The sequence below is a fragment of the Odocoileus virginianus genome, chromosome 34 (genome assembly GCF_023699985.2).
Source record: "Odocoileus virginianus isolate 20LAN1187 ecotype Illinois chromosome 34, Ovbor_1.2, whole genome shotgun sequence".
Taxonomy (NCBI): domain Eukaryota; kingdom Metazoa; phylum Chordata; class Mammalia; order Artiodactyla; family Cervidae; genus Odocoileus; species Odocoileus virginianus.
In genome coordinates this window covers 22852638-22878037 of record NC_069707.1, presented here as the reverse complement: position 1 = coordinate 22878037, position 25400 = coordinate 22852638, and the positions used below count along the sequence as shown (strand labels likewise).

The following is a 25400-nucleotide window of genomic DNA, read 5'->3' as shown; positions in this document are numbered from 1 at the left end:
AAGTTTCTTTATTGAGCTATTTTGACAGAATGTTTTTCCATTTCTTGTCAGATTGCAACTTTTTCTTTTTTTTCTGTTTATAATTCATATGGAATGGTTTTAAGATTATCTGATTCTTTTTAGATATGAGTATGTTAGGATATATGGAAGTAATACCAACCTTTCCAAGGTAAATATTCCTACTATCTCATTGAAAATGTATATTATCATTTAAATTTTTAATTTTGATAGATTCAAATACACAAATTGTTTGAATATGTTTTATGCCTACTCTGTTGATAAAGAGTGTTTATATATTAGTACATTGAAGTTCTGGAATTAGAGACTTTAAAATATACTTTGGAGTTGTAGTGACTGCATAATTTTAAATTTTAGTAGATTTAGCAAAACTTGCATTAGTTGGTCTCAAGCTGCATGAAGCTACTGTTCCATTTATGGCTTATATAAATTACATGACATTGTGCTTTTCCAGTGTGAATGGTGAATGAGGCTATTGTCTCTTGGCTTATGGGAAATATTAGAAGCTTGTAGTTTTACTGCCCAAGTGGACACGTCACTCTGATTTCTGGAAATAATGATCTGAAAGAGAATCAGTTTACATATTAAAAATAAACTGACAGCTACTTCCTTAAACCTGATCATTTTTCTGACTGCCCATGTCTTATAAGGGTTTACATTTCTGATGGGATGATCAAAAGTTTCTAGAGACCATTTAGACTTTAGACTAAATAGAAAAAGACTTTGTTCAGTGTGTGTGGCATGCTTGGGCAAAATTGCATCTTTCCACTTCGTTTCTAATTGGATGACATTAAAACATTATCTGCATTGGACGACATGAAGAAGCACAGCAAGTGACTGGGGCTATAGACATTTAAAGGCCATTTCAGTCGTAACTAAAAATGCCAGTAAACTTGAGTGCACTACCTGAGTGTCATCTTACTCTCCTTTATTAACATTACTCAGGATGGAATTACTTGGAATGCCTTAAGGAAAACTTCAATATTGCTGTATTGAAAACATTTACAACATATAACCAAGGCTTAACATATTTAGTATAGAATTGGTTAAAAAAAATCACTAGGAAAGAAAATGTTTATAATGGAAAATTAGCTATACAAATCATTCAATATGCCAATCCAAATAAAGGAAGTCCAAATGAGACATTCTGTTTTCTATCAAACTGGCAATGATTAAAGCAATAATACCCAGTAGTGATGAGAGGATCATTAGATAAACACTGATACTCTTCACTGTAAAAGTGTATATATGTATTTACCTCTATTTAGAAATAATTTTAAACCTCCAGAGAAGTTGCAAAAATAACATGAAGAACAGCTGTATACTCTTGACACAGAATCACTTATTGTAAATATCTTCCCCATTTGTTTTATCAGTTTACTTATCTTCTCCTTTCCACTGTCTGTAGACACACACGCACACACATACTCTTTTTTCCCTGAATCATCTGAAAGTAACTTACATTTATTGGGGCTTCAGGGTTTACTTGTTTAATTGAAATTTTTGTTGAGGTATCTGTTGATTCACATGCAGTTTTAAAAAGTAATACAGAGACAGCCCAGGTACTCTTTACCCAGGTCCTCCCAATGGTGACATTTTGTAAAACTAGAGCACAATATCACAACCAGGATACTGATAAAATACACTTCTCTTTGTTAGATTTTCCCAGTTTCACATGTGTTTGTGTCAGTGTGTGTGTATTTCTCATGATTGCTTAATTTCATCTATGTAAAGCCAGTTATGTATATTATAGCTCAAGTAAGGGGCAAGATTTGTACAGATTTCTAGAATTATAAACCTTTATGCTTTTTTAAAGTGAGGAGTGAACCCAACTTAATAAAAGAACTTACTTTAAGTAATATAATAGCACTTCGTTGTTTAGGCTCAAGAACATGATCTTTAACCAGACGATGAAACAAGATTATAATAAGCAGGCTTAAATAAACCAAATCACCATGCTTTTTACTCTGGAAGAATTAAAGCGTTCTCTGTGCTATCCTCATGTCCCTTCCTGAAGAGATTTGCCATAGAAATACAATTGGGATATAGAGATAGAAGTTAAGTCTGGCTATTGCTAATATTAAGAAAATAAGTACCATGTTAATTTCTCCACCAATTTCAAAATCTCTTCACTAGTTTCTCTTTAATTGTGACTTTTTAGAGGAGTCAGTAGGAATAAAGAGATGTAAGACAGGTTTTTAAAAAAATTTTTATTTTTAATTGGAGGATAATTGCTTTACAATGTTGTGTTATTTCTGCCTTGCAACAATGTGAATCAACCATAAGTATACATGTATCCCCTCCTCTTGACCCTCCCTCACCCCTCCACCCCATTCCACCCCTCTAGGTCATCACAGAACACTGGGCAGGTTTTTTAGATTATTTCAGTGATGCATTTGGATTAAATGGTATCTATAAGGGTTCATATCCACATTTAAAACAATTCCTATAAAAGGACTGAGTTCTAAAACTTTCTGATGCAGGATTTAAGTATGTTTCATCTTGCAGTCTATATACTTTGAAAAGAAGAGTGAGTTTCCAATAGAGTTAGCTTAGTTCTCAAAAAGGACCATTGAGTTGGAAGCCAGGTGATCCAGGAGGTCTTTTTGATTTTGCCATCACTGACTATGTGATCTTGGGCAAGTAGTTTAAACATCATAGTTTTTTCATTTGTGAAATGATGGGTTTTGTTGCATAACTTTTAGATTCTTTTCAGGTTATAGAAGTCTATGACTGTCTTTTACTTAAAAAGTATTCTTGTTCTTTTCAATAGAACACTGAGGCCACAAATGAAGTGACACAGAATTATACTGTGTTTTTTGTAGTTCCTGTTTAGAACCTTAGTAACCCTGTTCAGGATTTTCCATTTTTGTGAGAAAGTTGTTTCAATCCCAGGGATGTGTCTTTGCCAAGTGATCCCTTGAGAAGACAGACAGTGCTTTCCTCCCTCTGTTCTATTCTTAATTTATTTGTTTCTGTTCTTCAGTAAACAGTTAAGTGGATGAAAGTTGGCGTGTCATATGGTTTATGTTGGTTACAAGTGCTTGCCCTGTCCTAGGTTCCTTTTCTGTACAGCATGATGGAGTCCTAAGAACTGGAATGCATTAAGCTCTTGGTTGCCGTTTGCAGCTCTTGTCTAATAGGATTGTAGGGAGCTTTTGTAAAATAGCTCCAGGAGTGAACATGGAACTCTTAAGTGTCAGCGCCTTTTATAGCAAAAGAAAGTTGCATGGGCACATGAAATAGACACCATGAAATTGAGCGTCACCAAACTAATGAACGTCATTCCCTGAGTGTTGTTTAGAAGACCTGGGAACATAAGAGAAGGGCACTATTCACTAATAGTGTCCTGATACTGATAAAGGAGGATTGTCATGTACCACAAAGGTTGAGAAACTTCAGTTCTCCTGGACTAATATTCCTTCTGTTAATGTCTATGAGGCTACCATCCAGGCTTTTCTGGTTTGCCCATTTGTTTCTCTGGGCCTCAGTTTTCTCCTCCATAAAATGAGGAGGTTAGATTTTAATCTGACCCTTCCAGCTCTAAACTTCTTTGAATATATGATTGTTCTTTAGTCTCAGAAGTACACTCATCCATGCTCAGCATGAATGGGAAACACCTCATATATCCAGCATCAATGGGAAATGGGCCCTTCTTCCAAATAAGTGAACTTTCCATGGAACAAAGATTTACTGGCCACCCTTTTCAAAACTCTCGTTAAGTTCCACGCAATGTTAATCTAGTTCTTCCTGTAATATTCTATTTACAGAAGAGAAAATAGGTTCAGAATTTAAAGTACTTGCCCCTTCAAAGCACACAGTAGACAGAGGTACCAGGATGTAACTCTGTGCTATTCCAGAGTTCACATCCATTATAATTTTGTTATTATTAATGATTCACTGGGATTTCCCAAGTGTCGCAGTGGTAAGGAATCCACCTGCCAATGCAGGAGATGCAAGAGACATGGGTTTGATCCCTGGGTTGGGAAGATCCCCTGGAAAAGGAATTGGCAACCCACTCCAGCATTCTTGCCTGGAAATCCCCACGGACAGGGGAAGCTGACAGACTACAGTCCAGGGGGTCACAAAGAGTCGGACACAACTGAGCGACTGAGCGCAGCAAATGACTCTAGAACATTTTGTTTCTCATGTAAGCAGTAACACTACTTTTAATTTCAAATATTTTGGGTGGCTGTATTTGAAAATATACCTTCCATGCAAAAATACTTTTAAAATTAATATTTAAAAATTTTTATTGGTACAGTTGATTTGCAATGTTGTGCAAAAGTACTATGTAGCTGTTTTCTTGTGTAGAGTTTCTGCTAAGAGCTGTGTGATGCTGGGGCTTCTAGTTTGGTGCGTATAAAATAACATGCACAGAATCAGATACTATTTTAAATTTCTTCTTTCGTGGCATACTTGAATAGTCTATTTCATCTCTGTTCCAAGGAGATCCCAGAAATAGCTACAAAGTCAATAGTTTGGTATTGGTTTATAATATTGATCCTATTGCCTGTTCTTGGTAAAGTCCTTTTTTTTTCTTACTTCACTGTTGACAAAATAACCACATTTATATTAGAATGCTTAGGATGATAGTAACAATAAAAATAGCTGATATTATTGAACACTTGGGCTTCCCTGGTGGCCTAGCAGTAAAGAATCTGCCTGCCAATGCAGGAGACACAGGTTTGATCCCTGGGTTGGGAAGATGCCCTGGAGAAGGGAATGGCTACCCACTCCAGTATTTTTGCCTTGGAAATCCCATGGACAGAGGAGCCTGGTGGGCCACAGTCCAGGGGGGTCATAAAAGAGTCGGACACATCTTAGTGACTAAACAACAACAACAACCTTGAGCACTTGCTGAATGTTAGACACGTTTCTTAAAAGACATGATTTGATTTAATCATCCACCAGCTCTATGGACTAGATTGTACTGATGTTCCTATTTTACAGGTGAAAACTAGGAGGTACAAGGGGATCAAGTCAAGTTTCCAAGGATTACCTAGTTCATCAGTAGCAAACTCAGGTCTGTCTGGCTCCAGAGTTTATTCTCTCTTTGCAACTTAAGTAGTCTCTACTTAACTGTGTCTCAGATAAGTTAGAAGGGTAGGTTTGAGGCAAGTGCAAGAATCAGTTTAATGTCTAATTTTTATTATTCAAGTATTTCTGTTACCACTTTCTGGTTTTCTATTTGTTACACATTTTTTTCCAGATAAGCAACCTGCAGGTGAAGAAGTATGTTACTGTGACTCCAAAGCATTGTATTAGTTGCTCCTGTTTTTAGAAATACAATGATTCTTAATTATCATTTATAATTAAAGTAACTCTGGGGCTTTTAAGATCTGGAGGTTTCTTCCTGCCACTTACCTTTTTTCCTGCCTTGTGACTCTCCTGCTCACCAGTTCATTCATGGTTCCTTTTTGTGACTGCCTTTCACACCCACTGCCCCCTGCAGTGGTTTGCCTCTTTTGATAGGACTAAGTCAATGGAAGGTAGCATGCCACTGTCTTCACCCAAGATAATATGGATGTTCCCATCTAAATCATCAAGTGTAATTTTGAGTTTAGAGATAAGACTACTGTACAGAGAATTGAGGGCCTTCAAAGCACCACCCCTCCATTTAATGTCATTTATTAGGTTCTACAATACTTGATATTTACTAGCCATTTAAAAACATTGATACTATTAATATATATAATTTTAGAACTGACAGTACTAATTAAGTTAAGCTTCAGTACTTAATTTTAGAGTAAAGAAGAAAGTTTGGGCACTTTGATTTTAATATTTCCGCTTGTAAAGCAGCAGATATTATAAAATGAAACCATTTCCTTAGAGTTTAAATTTCTGGGAGATTATAGAAGAGGTTGATAAAAGCATCCTCTTGGTACTCAGATGGGCACGTGACTGATGATGCTGAAGATTGATGCTAGAATTGTGTTTTTGTTTTTTTTTTAAACAAGTGATTTTTTTCCTTGAATTATCAGAATACTTCCCCATCTTTTTGCAGGAGTCATCTGTTATATATCTCTGATAAGGAAAGTGTCACCAAGTAGCAAATAAAATGCATGGGTTATTTTTCTTTTACCTAATTAGCTTAAAGGGGGATCCTTAGTTTATCATCTTCAAGGTTTCTTTTCTTCCTTGGAAGCAAGGCTGGGAAAGGTTCTTTTGCAGTCCCTGCTGGAAACCTCCGGTTTTTGACTGAATGCTTTACCGAGTGTCCTGATGGTTGCTTTCTTTCGTGGCAGGATGTTTCACTCAGGCCGCATGTGGAGCTGTCATTGGAAGTGGAAGCCAAGTTCTCTTTTGTTCTTCTTTGCTTTGTGTCTTGTGTATGCTCCTGTCTCAGGTAAGCAGGACTCCTTTTCTTTCAAACTCTGTATTTAATAATGATGACATTGCCGGCAGTGTGAGTGTGCATTTCATTTGCTGACTTTTTCTGTCCTTACAGGCCTCTCATTCCTCTTGAATTATGTGTGAATTCTATTACTTTGATTATTGTTTTATTTTCTTTGATCTTTGCTATATTTCTTTTCGTTTTATTTATTTATCTAGCTCATATTGAGTGATAAGATAGCTACATACCTGACATTGAAAGTATGCTAGCTGTTTCCTACAAGTGAATAAATATACAGCACTTAACTATTTTCAAGTTTTCATTCCGTTCTTTACGAAAAGTAGAGACTTTGTTATTATTCTGATTTTATTGCCATGTATGAGATAGGAATTTGGAATTAAGTTTTTAGACCATGAAGTAGTTGCCTCAAAATGATGTGACAAAGTTTATTTTAATTACAATACTTTTGGAATGAAGATATTTAATTTTTTAAATGAGCGCAGTTTTTTTCTCAACTAACAAGGCCTTTTTAGCTGTTATTGAAAGCCAAATTTTCTATCAACAGTAGTTATGTGAATGAGCCAATAGGAATCTGGGGAATGTTAATGATCTTTAAAAGTTACCTGATTTTGTTGCTTGAGCAAACTGAATTTCACTTGTGCCCATTTTGTTTTACTTTTTTTTTTTTACAGCTATATTTATTCAGCTTACTATATTTTCCTTTAGAATGAAATCATTACCATGAAGTCTTATATACTGATTACTTGGAATTTACTCATGATTTTATACATTCCATATTTGTAATATACCTGTATGTTATAAATAATACATATAACAAATCATGGAAATAGATTGTTAAAATTGCTTATTAATACTTCAAGATATTCAACTAGTATTTAATATGTAAAATACTTTTTTCCCAAGCCATCAAGTATTTTAAGAGTTTCAGCTACTTAGTTGGAAAATCCCTGGTACTTAATGTTTAATTGCTTCAAAACAGAACTGAACTTTGAGTGGTTTTCTTTGGTATATTTGTTTCAATTTCACTAGAAAGTTTATTTTTCTGTTACTTTCATTGTCAGAAAGAGGAAGCACGCTTGTAAAGAGATCTGAAAATTGTATATATGTTGGGTTCTATTATGTACAGTCAAACTATTTCTTGACTTTCAAAAGTGCTTCTCCAAGAGTCAATTACATGATGTAAGATGAATTATGAGATTAAAATTAGTTGAGGTCTGTTTACTTTCATTTTGTTAGGTCATGGCATTTGTAAATTTTCAAGCTTTCTTCAAAAATTAAATTGGGAGTTTTTATTTTAGATGTCAGTATGTTAATTGATATGTGCACATTCATTATTTTTATCATGTGAATAAATTACATGAAACCCATGTTTTTAGACTGAACAAATAAGGTCAGCTGAGCTGAGACCAGGGTGGGGCAGGGGAAGCATCTGGGATGTAAGATTTCAGGAGGCTCTCATTCTCAAGGGTATGGGAATCAGAGTACTTAAATGTGTTTTTAAGTTACTGTCTGACACAAGAAATCTTTTGAAGAAATTTCTCTTATTACTCCACATGGTGTGTGTATCACCTAAGGCTTTGTGACAGATAGTTACCTGTGTTTACTCATGAAGCCAGAATATTTTGTATCTGTATGTCTTACATGTGACTCACTTAAAATGCCACCGCCTTCCATGTGAATAGCTGAACTCACAGAAGTACTTTAGAGGCTATTATTGGCATTTTTATATAAAATTTTTGCCTTATAAGTAACTCAGGGTTCATGAAAATAATGCATATTAAAACTTTACTATCAATGTATCTAATTTTCAGAGTCCTATCTTTAAATCATGGTGTAATATCGATATATTTTTAAAGAACATCTGTGCTTAACTGTGATTTTTGTCTCTGTATAGGAACTCTGACTTTTTTCACTCCTGTGGATGACCCTTGGATGATCTCATTGAGTCCAGTGCTTTTAAGTGGCATCTTGATGCCAGTGTCTCCTCAGTACTTATCTTTGGCCAGAGCCCCTTTCTGGACCCTGGAATTACCTCTTGGGTTGCCTGTCCTCAGACACTTGGATGTGTAATAGGCCTCAAACTTCACATGTGTGAACAAGATTCTTGATTCCTACCTCCTATCTCCAAATCTGCTTCACTCACATGCATTCCAGTAATCCTCAGTTCAGTTCAGTCGCTCAGTTGTGACCGACTCTTTGCGACCCCTTGGACTGCAGCACACCAGGCTTCCCTGTCCATCACCAACTCCCTGAGCTTGCTCAAACTCATGTCCATCGGGTCAGTGATGCCATCCAACCATCTCATCCTCTGTCATCCCTTTCTCCTCCTACCTTCAATCTTTCCCAGTACCTCCTACTTCCTGCTGTTCTCTCCTAAACTCACTGTTTTTTAGGCACATGTTCTTTCTATTCCTTGACTGGGCTTTCAGTACCCTCTTCTCCCTAATCTTGGTTCTTTCTTGATACTCAGGTCTTAATTATTACCATCTCAGATAAGCCTGCTTATCCCCCAATTCAAAGGTGCCTTGCGGTCACTCTCCTTTTAGCTTTAGTGATCATCTGTTGATTTTGGTTGCTCTTCTGCTTGTTAATGTTTTGTTAATTTGACTGCTGTAGCTGGATTGGAGGGTTGGCAAAACCTCTTGATTGTTAAGATTGACACCTAGTTCAGATGATTAAAAATTAGGATCCTATAGTTTGATTCTGATAATATCCACACTTTACCTCATCACGTAGAACTACAACATTGAGTCTTCTAGGCAAGTTAACATTTGTAGTTTTGTGGACATTTACAAAGCAAATAGTATACAAGGTTTATACCCTTCAGGATTTTAAAAAGTAATAAAGAAAAAGAATACCTTGTCTTTTGACAGCTGATGAATATAATTTTTAAGAAGAACTACAGCAGTATGACCTTTGAATATTTAAACTGGCCTCACAGAAGTACAAATTACAAAATGTGATTGTTTTTTACCCACTAGCTTGACAATATTTAGAAAGGCTGGTAACATCCAGTATTATCAAAGTTTGGGCAAAAGGCATGCACTAACATGGTGGCTCTATCTTTTGGGATAAAACATGGAATGATACACATCAGGTTTCAAAATGGATTATTACAGGGGCATAAAATGGATTATCTTAGGGTGGGAGTGAGAAGCGGGAAAGTGATGGAACTTCACACAGCTACAAATTGCAAATTGTTTGCCTTGTTACAGTGAGCATGTATTATTTTAGTAATTTGGGGAAACAAAAAATCTTGATGAAATTCTTTGGTGTTAAAACAAAAGCACATTAAAATATTGGCCAGAGAGACTGTTGACGTGTATGAATATTACACTTTTCTGTTAATCACGACCGTTACTCTAGCTCTTCCTTTACTCGATAAGAATCTCCAAATGGTGTTTCAAATAAGAACCTCTTTTTATGTAGCATGACACACTTCAGCTCTGAAGATGAATGATGATATCTCAAGCAGACAGAAGGTTGTGGCTTCAAAGAGAGCGGGAAACAAATAGCCCAGAGCCAATGAATTCCTTAGCAACCAGAAGGCTGTTTCCACACAGATAGCCTTAGTCACGAGCGCTGAGGGAGGAGCCTCCCTTCACTCTTGAAAATTGATGACATCAGCAGATTATTTCAACCCTCAGTGCTATGCTGATTTCTACGATAGGGCAACAACTAAAAGGGAAATGTTTCCGAAAGTACAGTCTGACCTGAATTGTGTGTGTACTTTCTAGCCCAGAGCCCTGCACGGTTCTGGAAGGCAGATGATTGAGCTAAAGAAATCTTGTGCTTCTTTGGATTTGTTTGTATGTTCGTTTTTCTTATGATCATAGATTGGGCTATCAGTTACATTGCAATCTGTGATGGAACGTTAGACATCTTTTATACATGTTTTATATTTGCTCAACAGACTTTCCAATGCATAGAAAAATAATCTTTTTTATAAATCTCCTAGTTTTTTTTTTTTCCTAGCCATTTTAGTTTGAATATGTCATTAATTCACTGAAGAAGGAAGTGGCAACTCACTCTAGTTTCTTTGCATTATTACTAAATAAGTATATCTGGAAGGTCAGAAATAGGGATCTACTTGTGTTAACTATTCTTATCAAGTGAAGAAAGAGCCAGAGTAATGCTTAAGTGACTTAACAGAAAATTACGTGATGATAAATGTTTGTGGGTTTTTTCCTTCAGTCAGGGTCAAAGTGCTCCAAGTTACTGTCTGAGGCTTTCAGCTAAAAGGCTGTGTTCCCATTCTACACTTCAGTTTAGAAGAGCCAGTGTGACTGAATAAGCAAACCTCAGAAAGTTGTATATAGGAGTCTCTTTGGTGCATCTTCCCTGTAGATAATTTCCCTCATATTGCTGTGAAATGATCTGGATTTGATGTAGGTAAATGTGAAATCTCACATTGGGGTCATAAAGTCAATTACATAAATGTGGAATGGGGGTGACTCATCTTGTCACCAGGGTGACAAGATCAAGTGACTCAGCGGTGTGACGGGCCTCCAGTGACACCGACAGCACTTGGGAATCAAGCATTAGGAAGGGGAGGGTATTGTACGGAGTCCTCCCTTCACTGGTCAGGTCACGTTTGTCTCCCGACTTGGCTGTCACCCTTTAGAGAGGGCTGGTACACAGTTTGTAGACCAGGCAGATCAGGCTGGTGTTGAGTCTCTAGTAATCTGAGGAATGTTTTAGAGCATCTGTCTCCACCGTGTTAATGTGAGGCTTCTCTGGGGCGGGGCTGCAGCTGTGGACTCATGTCCTTAGAGTCAGCCACCACAGCGTTGCTTTGGTATGACAACTTGGTCTTTCTGAAAGAGGAAAAGTCTTACTGAATTAAAATTTTAAAAAATGATTTAAATGGTACATTTACTTTGGAATCTTGAAGTCAGTAGGAATGAAATGGTGGTCTTTGGATAGAGTGGTCATGTGGAAGTGATAACACACTCAGTCTAAATATTTTTGGGTTGATGTTTCAAGTACCAAATGGCTTTTAGTAATCGGTTGCCAAAAGATAAAACCAGCTGTCCTTTGAAATTGCCATCACTGGCGATGAAGAAGGAATGCAGAAGGAATCTTAACATTGAAGAGGAATTGGTACTAAAAACCATGACGGCCTCCTCAGTCTCCAGTTTAATCATGGAGTGAGTGTGTGTGTATAGTCTTTTTTTTTTAATCTTTCACACCCCACTTTGGTAGCCATAAATTTGTTTTCCATGGTTGTGAATCTGTCTCTGTTTTGTAAGTAAGTTCATCAGAACTGCTTTTTGTTATTGTTGTTCAGCCGCCAAGTCATATCTGACTCTGCGACCCCATGAACTGCAGCATGCCAGGCTTCCCTGTCCTTCATCATCTCCCAGAGTTTGTTCAAACTCATGTCCATTGAGTTGGTGATGCCATCCAACCATCTCATCCTCTTAGGTCCCACGTATAAGTAATGTCATATGGTATTTGTCTTTCTCTATCTGATTTACTTCACTTAGTAAGATAATCTCTAGGTCCATCCATTTTGCTACGGAGAGGGGTTTTTTTTTTTTTTTTATATACACATCATTTTAATAGTTACCTCAAAAGGTTCGTCTGTGTATATTTTCTTTCAATTTTAGTAGGTAAGTTTTATACACAGTGAGAGATTAGGAAGGTACCTTTCTTAGATAAGATAACTTTTGGAACTCTAGGCTTTGGCAGGTACAAAATTTCCTGCCACTTTCAAATGAATAATTCTTTATGGAGTTTTCCTTTTATTTTCAACAAGAAAAATTATTTTATTTTCCTTTTATTTTCCCTCTTCTAAGATTGCAGTATAATAGTATTTAATAAGTAAAGAATGTGGAAAAGAACAAAATGGAAAAGAACCAACAAGAGAGGGAAAAAAAAAAATCTTATTCTAGACTTAATGAGTAAGTATGTTTTACAGGGTGGAGTAGCAGGGGAGGAAAGAGTGAGTCTAGCAAATCTAAAAGTTTGGTATGCTTAATCAGAACCTTTCCCTCCCCCAATATTATTAAAGTACATTAGACATTTGTGAGAGCATTATAGTACTTAAAGGAGTTACAGAGAACGTGTAATTGTATTGCTCCTTTTAAATGCATTTAAACTCTAAGGGCTATGTTATCATAATTCCATAATTTTTGAGTACTGTGTGTGTGTATCAGATATGTATCAGGCTTTTATCAGTCATGGCTATGCAGAACTAAATCATGGACTTTTAGTGTTGTTGGGGAGACTGACATGAGACAAACAGGAAGCACTGTGATATATGGTCTAATAAAATTGTGACTCTGATATCAAGGGATAACAGAAGAGGTCTCAGAAAAGTTTGCACATGGGAGATAGTGTTAAAACTGCATCTTGTATCAAGGGTGATGAAAAAATATTTACAAAATGATGTGGCTTTGTCATTCACCATTTGAAGAACTTGCCCTGTAATCAGGTTGGAGGGCTGGCTGTAAAATCTGATGCAGTTGTGGGAGTGGTTCATCCCTGTTGAGTATCGTATGTGGCCTTAACTGAAAGCACGAAGATAGAAAGTGAATATGGAAATGGAGAAGGGCGATGTAGGCAGAGAAGGGGTCAGGGATGAGCCCACAAGTGCACTGAAGGTGATTTTATGAAAGGATCAGTACTTCCTGTTTCTAGGATAAGGATCTCTGCAGAAGAGAATAAAGACTGAACCTAGACATGTAAGGGGAAAGTCAGACAGTGGAGGATGTAGCCGGAGAAAAAGTGCTACCAGAACTGAATGAGGGATTCCAACTCAGTCAGGGGATAGCCAGGTCACTGTCAGTTGTAGTTCAGTAAGATACGTGTAACTAGAAAGGTATGCTTGAGAAGCAGAGGGTGAGAACTTCCCTAGATGACAGGTAACTCAGTAGTAGAATTGTCTTTGGTTTATTGAATTTGTAGTTTATGCTTTTTCTCTATCATGGCATTTTACTTCAGAAATGGCAGCCTCCCTTTCCTCTTTAGTGAACTGCATTCATAGATACATCAAAAAAACTGGAGATATTAATAAAATTTTAGACACACTTGATGCCTTCTCTTTCTTGCTCAGACTCATATTTTGTGATCAACAGTTGCTGAATCTAGGTTGGAAATGCCTCCATTAACTTTATAACGACTCAGTCTGGGGCTCTCATCTCCACCAGGAGTGTTGTGTGAGCTTCCTGATCATCCCCTTGCATCCAGGGTTTCTGTTAAACCACAGTTGGAATCATGCCACCACCCTGATGAAGTTCCCCTAATATTCTCTTCGCCCACTGTGGATAGAGTCCACAGTCCTTACTTTATGTAATTTCACAGCTTCCTAGCTTTATAATGCCATCAAGTGATTAAGTGCTTGCCCTACTGTGTGTGTGTGTGAATGCATGCTCAGTTAGGTCTGACTCTTTGCGACCCCATGGGCCACAGTACACCAGGCTTCCCTGTCCTTCATTATCTCCCGGCGTTTGCTTAAACTTATGTCCATTGAGTCGGTGATGCCATCCAACCGTCTCATCACTGTCGCCCCCTTCTCCTCTGTCTTCAATCTCTCCCAGCATCAGGGGCTTTTCCAATGAGTCGGCTCTTCACATCAGGTGGCCAAAGGATTGGAGTTTCAGCTTCAGCATCAGTCCTTCTAATGACTATTCAGTGTTGATTTCCTTTAGGATCGACTGGTTTGATCTCCATGCAGTCCAACGAGTCCAGGGAGAGTCCAAGGGCTCTCAGGAGTCCTTTGAGAGGCTCAGGGGTTCAACCCTTCTATCTTTGTGGAAGACCAGCTATTTAAGGGGGGATATTTCATAAAATTGTATAATAATTACTTGAGCCTCCAAATGAGTAAAAATAACCAGAGAATTTATTTTCACTTGTGCCGAGGACTAGACTTCTTATGGAAATACATTTCTTTGGTGGCAAACTCATTGCTATTAAAATGTACACTGTAAAAAAAAATCTATTTTTGTTGGAAATAGTGAAAGTTATTATTTGCTTAAAATTTTTTCAGCTGTTCCCCCTTGTCCTGCATCAGTTCTAGTCTTTTCTTTACAAAGCAAACAAAAATTTCCCACACGCCCCTCAACATTTTTGTTATTTTCAGTTTTCATTCTCATTCATCATTCCTTTTATTTCTGAAAATCTTAAAAGACTGCATTTGGATTTATTACTTCCTCACACTTAAAAATAGATCATTCTGCTTTAGAGACACATTGACAGGTATCTAGCTGTATATGTATGTAAACAATTATGTTATCTTCTCTGAAGTTCTCCTGAGTTAGTCTGAACTTCTCCAGAGGGTTTTTTATTAAAAAGTTTTTCTTTTCAAGGAGGTGGACTATAGTCACTGCAATAATGTTTTGTTATTAAATGGACAAAAAAACACTTTCTTCAAAGAAAGTCTGTTTTAGGTTGAAATTATGTCACAGAGTGAAATGGTTAATATTCAGCTTTTAGAATATACTGCTTTGCATGTTTTTCATATTCTTTAACTTGTCCGTTTAGGTGCCTCTGACTTCCTAGAAGCTTATGTTACTGCTTTTTTTGTTGTTGTTGTTATTGTTGTTCATTTAAATCAGATTTACATCCTGATTTACCTCGTTAGTTGTTTTCCATTCCTATTTCTTTAATTTTGAGTACTTTTCAATATACCCATCATATCAAAGTTTTCTTTGAGACAGTTATGTGGATAATTATTTCAAAGTGGTTGGTTCAAGTGAAGCTGAAAGACTTATCTTTTTTCTCTTTTTGCTATGCGTGCCTGGCTTTACAACATTTATTTTTATTATAGTTATATTTAAAAACACATTGAGCTGGGAGTTTTTGGCTAATTTACATTTAAACCTCCCTTATGTGTGAAGCAGAAATATGTAGATATATCATTTGTTTGGTTAGAAAAACAATTCTTTGAAAGTGAAAGTCGCTCAGTTGTGTCCGACTCTTTGTGAGCCCATAGACTATACATGTACAGTCCATGGAATTCTCCAGCCCATAATACTGGAGTGGGTAGCTGTTCCCTTCTTCAGGGGATCTTCCTGACCCAGGAATCAAACTAACCCAGAAATTGAAGCAGGATCTCCTATATTGCAGGTGGATTCTTTACCAGATAAACTACCAAGGGAGTCTTTCAGCTTTTAGGGCAGATTATAGAAACTAAACCAGTTTTGTTATTCATTTGGAAACTAAAATCAGATTTGAAGTCTAATCATCAAATTGAACTTTTTTTCCCCTATTATTAAAGGATAACTTTAAATTTTTTCCAAAGTAAGACCATAGTACCATCTGAATATTTTATATCTTAATAATCCTAGTCATCAATACAATCTATTGGGCTATTTCAGGTTAACAACACAAGTGAATCCTGTGTTGCTGAAGAGAAAACTGCCTTTGAAAAGTCCAATTTAAAAAATATAAACCTACTTTGGATTTTATTAAAACTTGAGCTGCACATACCATGGTATTACTGATTTTTTTGATGCATCTAAGCTAATGATGAGAATGAGAAGTTTGCTTCGATATCACTGACACTGCTAAGTTGACTTTGAGTTCCTTGATCCATCAGTAACATGAGTTAAATGCTGACTCTGAACTAAAATTTTGCAAAGATGTTCTTTTATACTCAGAAATACCTTCTCAGTGTGTGTACTGGAGCTGTATTCCTCGTGGACTCTAGGTAGGAGGAGACAGTTATTACACGTAGTGAAACATGTGCCTGACTTTTTAGATTCTGTTTCTGGCAAAATCACGCAGAAGGTAGTTGAAAGTGGTTACACTGGATGATTGAGTTCCAGGGAGCAACTGACTGGAAGGAGACACTTCAAGATACATTGGGTTGATGGAAATGTTCCAAATTTTGGTTGGAATGTAGTTACATAGGGGTATACATCCTCAAACCTGATTGAACGGCATACTTAAAATCTATACATTTTAACGTGTGTCAATTATACCTCAAAAAGAAGTCTCAGCTAATTGGAAAAAATATTAATAATAGTTCTGCTGCCGCTGTCTAGTTGCTAAGTCGTGTCCTACCCTTTGTGACCGTATGAACTGTAGCCTGCCAAGCTCCTCTGTCCTTTGTATTTCCCAGGCAAGCGTCCTGGAGTGGGTTGCCATTTCCTTTTCCAGGGGATCTTCCCAACGCAGGCATCAAACTCAAGTCTCCTGCATTGGCAAACGATTCTTCACCACTGAGTTACCTGGAAAGCCAGAATAGTTCTAGGACACAATAAGTAGATTTGTGATACCTCCAGAACTGTCAGGATTTTATTAGCTATATAAAGAATTAAATAATAGTGTTCTAAAATACAACCTCTGTTGATTTGCTGGCTTTTGTTCTGTTTTGTTTGGCTAGCAGGAAAGGATTATTTAGTTTTATTATTTATGAATTAGATATGCTTATTCAGATATTTTCAGTTCTTACAAATATTCTTTTATCTCTGTTCATAGACATTTCTGCAAAGGATGAAACCTCACCTAGTTCCAGTGTAAACTTCCATCTCACCCTCCTTTAGCTTCTATATTCAAAAGTTTAACTTACTGTATCTTTATCTGGCAGATCTTTTCTGTGAGTCTTTCCTTCATTTAATAAAAATACATACAATGATCAGTATATAATTATATATCAGACTTTGCTTTTTAACCAATACCTTAATGGAGATTTATTGATATTATTGGCTTGTTACTCAATAAAAATGAAAGAAAGAAGGATGCCTCAAGAACATTCACTCCATTAGTTGTAGTGTTATTTTTCTTTTTTCATGTTTTTCTTTCTGTTCATTTTATTTTACTTTAACAGAACTGTTTATCATTTACTATAAAGGGATTTGTACTAGTTTCACAAACATATGGTATTTGTGAAAAACTCCACAAATCTTTTTGTAAAGTTGGTTGCTCAGCAAATATAAAGCAAGAAAGTAAATTACAAACACTTAAAAATTCCAACCTAGAGTAGACTCAGCACCTGGTGAATGCTTTCTGAGGGGTTATTTGTTCTGTTCTGGTCCCTGACTTGAGAGGTTTTCATGGGTAAACAGTGGGTTGAAAGCATCAGTCAAGGCAGTCTCATTTCAGAAGATGCACCTGCTATGACTGTGTCCCTGGATGAAGGTCACTATTTGCCTAGGAAGGGTGTAATCAGAATGGAGCCATTGATGGAAGCAAAATAATGGAACAAATAATCATCAACTGTTAATATTAAGATCCCAGATGATGCACAGATTATACAAAGACATCTTCCAAAAGAGAGAATGTATCCTTATTGGGTGAGTAATTTGAGGAAATCCAAAGGAGGAAAATGGCATCATTTTAAACTTTGTTAAGTGTTAAAAAAAGATGAAGCTCAACTTTTACATCTTAAAGTCTAATCTCATTTCTGAGTTTCAGAGAAGTTTACAATTAAGCTGATTTCACTGATGTTTTAGTAAGTGGGCCCTATGCTAGAGTTATAATTGTGCCCATGATAGGGCAGCATTTTATTTTTCTTAAAAAAAAAAAAAAACTTCATATATTGTTAAGACACTGGTGATACTTTGAAATTGAGCCTACATGATGGTAGAGTAGGGGAAATTTTATGGCTCTATTATCTCGTGAAGCCACTACTATCTATCTAGTTACCTATGCAGTTGCTCGGAAAGTGCTGTCAGACAGAAATATGGGGCTTATACGTTCTGTGTTTCTTTCTGTTAAGCACCAGAGGTTTGTTCTGTCAGTTATCCAACATCTGAAAACAGTTTTTTGACGTATTTTGTCCACTTACATGTTTGTATGCTGGGAGGGGAAGTCCAATACTTGTTACTTCATTATGGCTGAAGCAGGAGTCCCCACCACTTTATTTGGAGTTAATGTAAGTTTGTATTTATTCACCAGTCATTTGATATACAGCAAAGTTCTTTTCTTTGAGGATTGATTTGTTAATTGGAAAATGATGTCTCTCTTGAGTAAATCATGCCCATGAAGTGTCATCATTGACTTTTTTTCTTCCAGTTTTATTGACATACAGTTTACATACTGCACAATGATTTTTAATTTTGACTCCTTTAGAGTGAAGAGAGATTGCTTATGAAGTGATCTGAACACAGAGTCCTTATTTTTGAGTTTTATCATTTAGTCATTATTAAACAGCTATTTTTATTTACCTTTATTCAGAATCTTTCTAATGATTCAACCAAGTTTTCATAGGCTTATATATCCTTTTACTTTTGTATATTTATTGAGTCATGTAAAATATAGTCAATTTCATAACTAGAATATGAAGTAAAACTGGCAAAAAATAGTAACATAGCATCTAATAAGCATAAGTCAACTAATGGGAACAGCTATTCAGAGGGTCGTTAGCTTTGAATATTCAACTTGTTGTATCATTCAGTATTTTACTGAGTGTGTTACACTGTTTTATCATACAGTATTTTAGTCATCGAAGTAGGTTATCCTGAGTCTTCGGTTGAGTGCAGGTTGGCTAGGAGAGCCTCTTGTGGATCTCTGGGCTGCAGCCAGAGGTGTTTATTCTTCATCTGAGCTGTTTTTTCCTGGTTTCAGTGTCACTACTGTAATATTTCTTCCCTCCAGAATCAAAATGTCAATGATACCTTTGAGTTTTAGCAACACTCTGTAAGACCTAAGTGAAGTGAAAGTCGCTCGGTTGTGTCCAACTTTTTGTGACCCCATGGACTATAGAGTCCATGGAATTCTCCAGACCAGAATACTGGAGTGGATAGCCTGCCTTTCCCTTCTCCAAGGGATCTTCCCAACCCAGGGATTGAACCCAGGTCTCACACATTGCCGGAGGATTCTTTACCAGCTGAGCCACAAGAGAAGCCCAAGAATCCTGGAGTGGGTAGCCTATCCCTTCTCCAGGGGATCTTCCCGGCCCAGAAATCCTACCAGGGTCTCCTGCATTGCAGGCGGATTCTTTACCAACTGAGCTATCAGGGACGCCCCCTGTGAAGCCTAATCTATTGCTAAATCTGGGAGCATCTCTTGTATCTCTTTGGTTTTTTGAATGCCCTTCAATATTGTTCCTCCTGAGGTCATTTTAAATTGATTAATTATTGGCTGTGTTGGTTCTTGGCTGCAGCACGCAGGAGCTTTCATCGTGGCTGGCAGGCTGCTCTCTACTTGTGGCACATGGGGTCAGTAGCCCCGTGGCATGTGGGGTCGTAGTTCCCCGATCAGGAATCAAACCTGCAATCCCTGCATTGCCAGGCAGATTCTTAACCACCAGACTCTGGACCACCAGGGAAGTCCATGCTCTTCATCCTTATGTAGAGCCTGATGGTTTCTTACCTCAACTTTTGTAATAATAGAAAAACTGGTGCTGTTGATGCCTGTTTTCATCTGTAAGCTAGCAATAAACCACTTTCGTGTAAACATTTTGTATAAACTAAGAACATGGATTTCTTAGTTGCGGCATGCAGGATCTTTTATTGTGGCTGGCAGGAACCAGCAGGAGGGAAGGTTATCTGCTCAGGAGCCTTCAAGAGCTTTTGGTTGCTGAGTTAATTACTGCCTTTATGGATTAACATTTGAGATCCTTCACCATGTAGTCTTAACTAGGATTTTCTAAGCTATTTCCAAGGTTCCTTATTCATAATCTAAGAAATAGATAAATTGGAGAATATATTTTTCTCTGATATTTCATATATCTCCCTGCCTCTAAGTCCCTAGACTGTTTCCTCAGTCTAAACCTCCTTTCTCCTTTTTTGCTGCATGTAAGGTGCTTCCTGATCCTAAGACCTGTGTTAAATGCTTCCTCAAGGCGGGGGGTGGGGGGGACACATTTAAAATGAGGCTGGTAAGATGAGTAGGTTTTTTTCCCCTTAATTTTCATGTATATATATACACCCAGGTAACCACCTGTTAGATAACATTTTAAAGGTAGAAATGAAGCAGAAAATATTTTCTATATCTCCAATTCTTTTTCCTCTTCTCCTTTGAAATTCTATAATAATTTGTACTTATTCTATGTTTTATTTCTGGATTGTGTTTTATTTTTATTCATATTTATATTTGCTTTTTTATTGTTAATGAGTATTTAGAATGTAGGGGCTATGTCGTCTTCTTTTTTTTTCTTCTTCACAAAACCAGAAGAGTATGGGTACTGCAATGTGAATGAATTAAAGTACATTATTCAAAGGGAGACATTTAAGATTAAGGTAACCCATCCACTCTATGGGTTTGATGTGAAAAGCACAAAAGCTGTGTCATGAAAACGTAGACCAAGACACAACCATCCTTTTTAATTATCATACTGGAGTAGATTTACTGAACTGTTCAGAGTGCTGCAGACCCTGGTGGCTTAGTCTGCATTTTATTTATTTTGGCTCTATTGGTATACCCCATTTATGTAGTACTCAAGACAAACTTCTTATGATGTTAATAACAGGAGAGCTCTGACCTTAATGAAACAACATGCCTAAGAGTCCAATATTGTGAAGTTTTCCTTTTCCTGTCTTTTCTTGACTGAGCTGTCCCTGTGATAGGTTTCAGCCTCCAGCACACCCCCTAAAGTAACCTGCCGTCCTCCTCTTTCCACAGGACTGTGGGAGTGGGGGTGTGGGAGAGGCACTGGAGCTTCCATGATCTTTATATTCAGTACATTTCCAGAAGGCTCCTAGCTTAGCAGAATCTTGGGCTGAGGCTCCAGGGTGCTACATAGATTTGGGATTCTGGGCTGCTGTTAATTTTGCCTTAGCTATGTTATGAGTTGGCCTGGGATTTTAACTGAATTTTATAATGTTATTTCCATGGGGGAAAAAACATTCTAAAATCCAAACAACCATCTCGGAGCTGATTTTTTTGTAATATAAGAATTAGTTACATTTTGGACTTGGTACTTTTGACTTTTTTATGACCAAATATTTCAAAATTCATTGTGCCTGTGCCTTATTCTTTTAAATCAAGTTAAAATAGTCTCAGTATGCATTATTTAGAAACACAGTGTAGTCAGTGCTTTAAACATTCATCAATTTATATGATATGCTTCTCATTCAAATGAGTATTTATAGATTTTACTAAAATTAAAAATAGATGCTTGAATTTTAAAACTAGTCTCTGCTGATTCATCCAGGGTGATGATGCTGTATCGCTGATTAATTTCTGGGAAATTTACCAAAGAGAATAATTAAATAGAAATAAAGGCTTCATACATGAAGATGGGGCTTCCAGGAACCTGCCTGCCAATGCAGGAGACATAAGAGATGCAGGTTCAATCTTGGGGTGGAAAGATACCCTGGAGAAGGGCATGGCAACCCACTCCAGTATTCTTGCCTGGAGAATCCCCTTGGACAGAGGAGACAAGTGACCTATATCCATAGGGTCGCAAGGAGTCGGATACAACTGAAGCGACTTAGCACACAAAGTAGAAAAAAAAACAAGGAGCCACCTAATGTTAACACTAAATAACTTTATGAATTTTGGGAAAATGACTATAATTACAATGTAGAAGTGCACACTGTATTTAGAATAATAAACAATGTCAATACTAAATGTTAGATATGTCATGTTTGCAAAGTGCGTGAGTATAAATGACTGGAGAGCTGGCATGCAAGTGTTAAAGTATGTGAGTAAGAAAGTTCAGACTAATGGCTTCAGGTTTTCAAAGTGAGTCTTCAAAATAATTTTATTTGATTTTAAACATGTTGCTCCTGGAATAATAAGGCAGGCTGATTAAAGCAGTGTGCATTAAGACAAATTCAGAACTATCATTTTTGTTCCTTTCTATTCCCTCCTAACAAGTTATTCTTCATAAGCACTTCCCAGTTGTTGTGGTTCTTTTCCCCGTATTGCTGTAAGATTTCTGAATTTTCAAAGCTCCTATACAAAAAGAAACAGCAGTTAAAAATTAACAAGACTCGTACAGGAGGCTGACTGGCTATAGTCCAAAGGGTCACAGAGAGTCGGACATGACTGATCATGTGGTTATTATATATACCATTGTAAAGATAATTGTCATATCTCATTGAGCCTAATTATTTATAATATGCAAATTATCATCATTTTTAGGCTCTTAGCATCTTCTTTGTCTTCTTCTTTTTTGGGGGGGGGTCTTGAATGTGTTTCAAGATGAGCGTCATACTGAATGCTGACTCCTTGTCCAGAACAGAGTTGTTTTGTTCTTATGTACCCCTTGACTGTTCCCTGTTCTTTCAAATTAATGGTGCAGAGACAGGCTCATTCTCTGAGACTGACATCATCTGTTATCAAAACTCACTTATTAGGTGGAAACAGAGGCTTCATGGCTGAAATGATCACAGAAACATCTGTAGAAAAGGCCATCAATTGGGTTGTGTGAAGGTTAAGGAGAGTGTGTGTTTGTATTGGGGGGCTGGTGAACCCTTTTTGTCCACTTGTGGGATTTATATTTGCATACATTTGTTTTTAATTTAGAAGTCTTCCCACTTTAAGAATCTTTTTCAGATTAATTGACATAGATCATCTTGTCAGAAACTGATGGCATGCAGAAAAGTCTTCGTACGTTATTTAATGAGTCAGTACCAAATCACAAGTATTATTAAAGTTATAATTTCTCATCTCAGTCTCATTATGAAAGACTAGTGTTCCATCTTGCTCTAATACCTTGTTTGGGTATTCACTCTTACTAAGTTCTTTTCAGTTGTAATGTAATTGACAGTGGGAGATTATTTTTTTTAATTGTTTTAATTTTCAAAACCTGATAAAATAAAGGATGAAACAAATGAGCCACAGCCTCAACTAAAATAATGACAGGACAAGAAAAAGAGGAATTTAGTTTTCTGTTTTTAATAAGTCTTTGAGGACTAGGAGGAACTGGGAATATTGTAACAATAACTTTCTGTTTAAACTGTAAAAATCCCCTAATTCAAATTTAGCAAGTGAGATCCACCTTTTATATTAGGAAATGTTGTTTCCTAACACAATATGGGAAATCAGTGCTAGTAAGAAACAGATTTTATTAGTGCAGACATAGAATAAAGTTCCGAGGCTGTTAGATATGTCTAGGAAATATGTATTAGCTTTTTAAAAAATTAATTTATTTTACTTGGAGCTAATTACTTTACACTATTGTAGTGGTTTTTGCCACACATTGACATGAATCAGCCATGCGTGTACATGTGTCCCCATCCTGAAACCCCCTCCCTCCTCTCTCCCCATTCCATCCCTCTGGGTCTTCCCAGTGCATCAGTCCTGAGCACCCTGTCTCATGCATCCAACCTGGACTGGCGATCTAGTTCACATATGGTAATATAAATGTTTCAATGTTATTCTCCCAAATAATCCCACCCTCGCCTTCTCCCACAGAGTCCAAAAGTCTGTTCTTTACATTTGTGTCTCTTTTGCTGTCTTGCATATAGGGTCATTGTTACCGTCTTTCTAAATTCCATATATATGCGTTAATACACTGTATTGGTGTTTTTCTTTCTGACTTACTTCACTTTGATAATAGGCTCCGGTTTCATCCACCTCATTAGAACTGATTCAAATGTATCCTTTTTAATAGCTGAGTAGTATTCCATTGTGTTTATGTACCACAGCTTTCTTATCCATTCGTCTGCCGATGGGCATCTAGGTTGCTTCCATGCCCTGGCTATTATAAACAGTGCTGCGATGAACATTGGGGTGCACGTGTCTCTTTCAGATCTGGTTTCCTCGGTATGTATGCCCAGGAGTGGGATTGCTGGGTCATATGGCAGTTCTGTTTCCAGTTTTTTAAGGAATCGCCACACTGTTCTCCTTAGCAGCTGTACTAGTTTGCATTCCCACCAACAGTATAAGAGGGTTCCCTTTTCTCCACACCCTCTCCAGCATTTATTGTTTGTAGACTTTTTGATAGCAGCCATTCTGACTGGCATGAGATGGTACCTCATTGTGATTTTGATTTGCATTTCTCTGATGAGTGATGTTGAGCATCTTTTCATGTGTTTGTTAGCCATCTGTATGTCTTCTTTGGAGAAATGTCTGTTTAGTTCTTTGGCCCATTTTTTGATTGGGTCATTTATTCTTCTGGAATTGAGCTGCATGAACCGCTTGTATATTTTTGAGATTAATTCTTTGTCCATTGCTTTGTTTGCTATTATTTTCTCCCATTCTGAAGGTTGTCTTTTCACCTTGCTTATAGTTTCCTTTATTGTGCAGAAGCTTTTAAGTTTAATTAGGTTCCATTTGTTTATTTTTGCTTTTATTTCCATTTTCTTGATAACTGTATAATAACAGAACTCTTGTACCTGTGCTTAAATTGTTACCCCACCTTTTCTTCTGTTCCTATTCATTCTCCTTAAGAGGATTGTGTAACCAGTCTCTCTTCATTTTATTGTTTAAAAGTCAGTTATTTTTATAAAGGGTAAACTCCTTTTCAATTTTTCCACTTTCACTGTCTCTCTTTAGGAAATTTTTGAATTGAAATATGCTCTAACCCAGACTCATCATTAGGATCAATAATCATAAACTGGTATAAAAAGTAACCTCTAAAGAAACAGAAGTCCTACATTTAGAGATTCAGTTCAGTTCAGTTCAGTCACTCAATCGTGTCCGACTCTTTGTGACCCCATGAACCACGGCACGCCAGGCCTCCTTGTCCATCACCAACTCCCGGAGTTTACCCAAACTCATGTCCATTGAGTCAGTGATGCCATCCAACCATCTCATCCTCTGTCGTCCCCTTCTCCTGCTGCCCTCAATCTTTCCCAGCATCAGGGTCTTTTCCAGTGAGTCAGCTCTTCGCATCAGGTGGCCAAAGTATTGGAGTTTCAGCTTCAACATCAGTCCTTCCAATGAACACTCAGGACTGATCTCCGTTAGGATGAACTCGTTGGATCTCCTTGAAGTCCAAGGGACTCTCAAGAGTCTTCTCCAACACCACAGTTCAAAAGCATCAATTTGTTGGCACTCAGCTTTCTTTATAGTCCAACTCTCACATCCATACATCACTACTGGAAAAACCATAGCCTTGACTAGACAAACCTTTGTTGGCAAAGTAATGTCTCTGCTTTTTAATATGCTGTCTAGGTTGGTCATAACTTTCCTTCCAAGGAGTAAGCGTCTTTTAATTTCATGGCTGCAGTCACCATCT

At 37.1% G+C, this 25400-nt stretch overlaps 1 protein-coding gene across 6 annotated transcripts in view; it reads left to right on the top strand.

The window, feature by feature from the left end:
• The window catches only part of ADGRG6 (adhesion G protein-coupled receptor G6), a 150605-nt gene that overhangs the window by 2173 nt on the left and 123032 nt on the right, over positions 1–25400 (top strand). For 5 of the 6 annotated variants that reach the window (XM_070461626.1, XM_070461629.1, XM_070461628.1 and 2 more), the window contains exon 2: positions 6267–6367. In XM_070461626.1, the coding sequence (XP_070317727.1) occupies positions 6267–6367 (101 nt within the window). Of the gene's footprint in view, positions 1–4958; positions 5045–6266; positions 6368–25400 lie in introns of those variants that run through there. The other variant, XM_070461627.1, reaches the window with a different exon arrangement.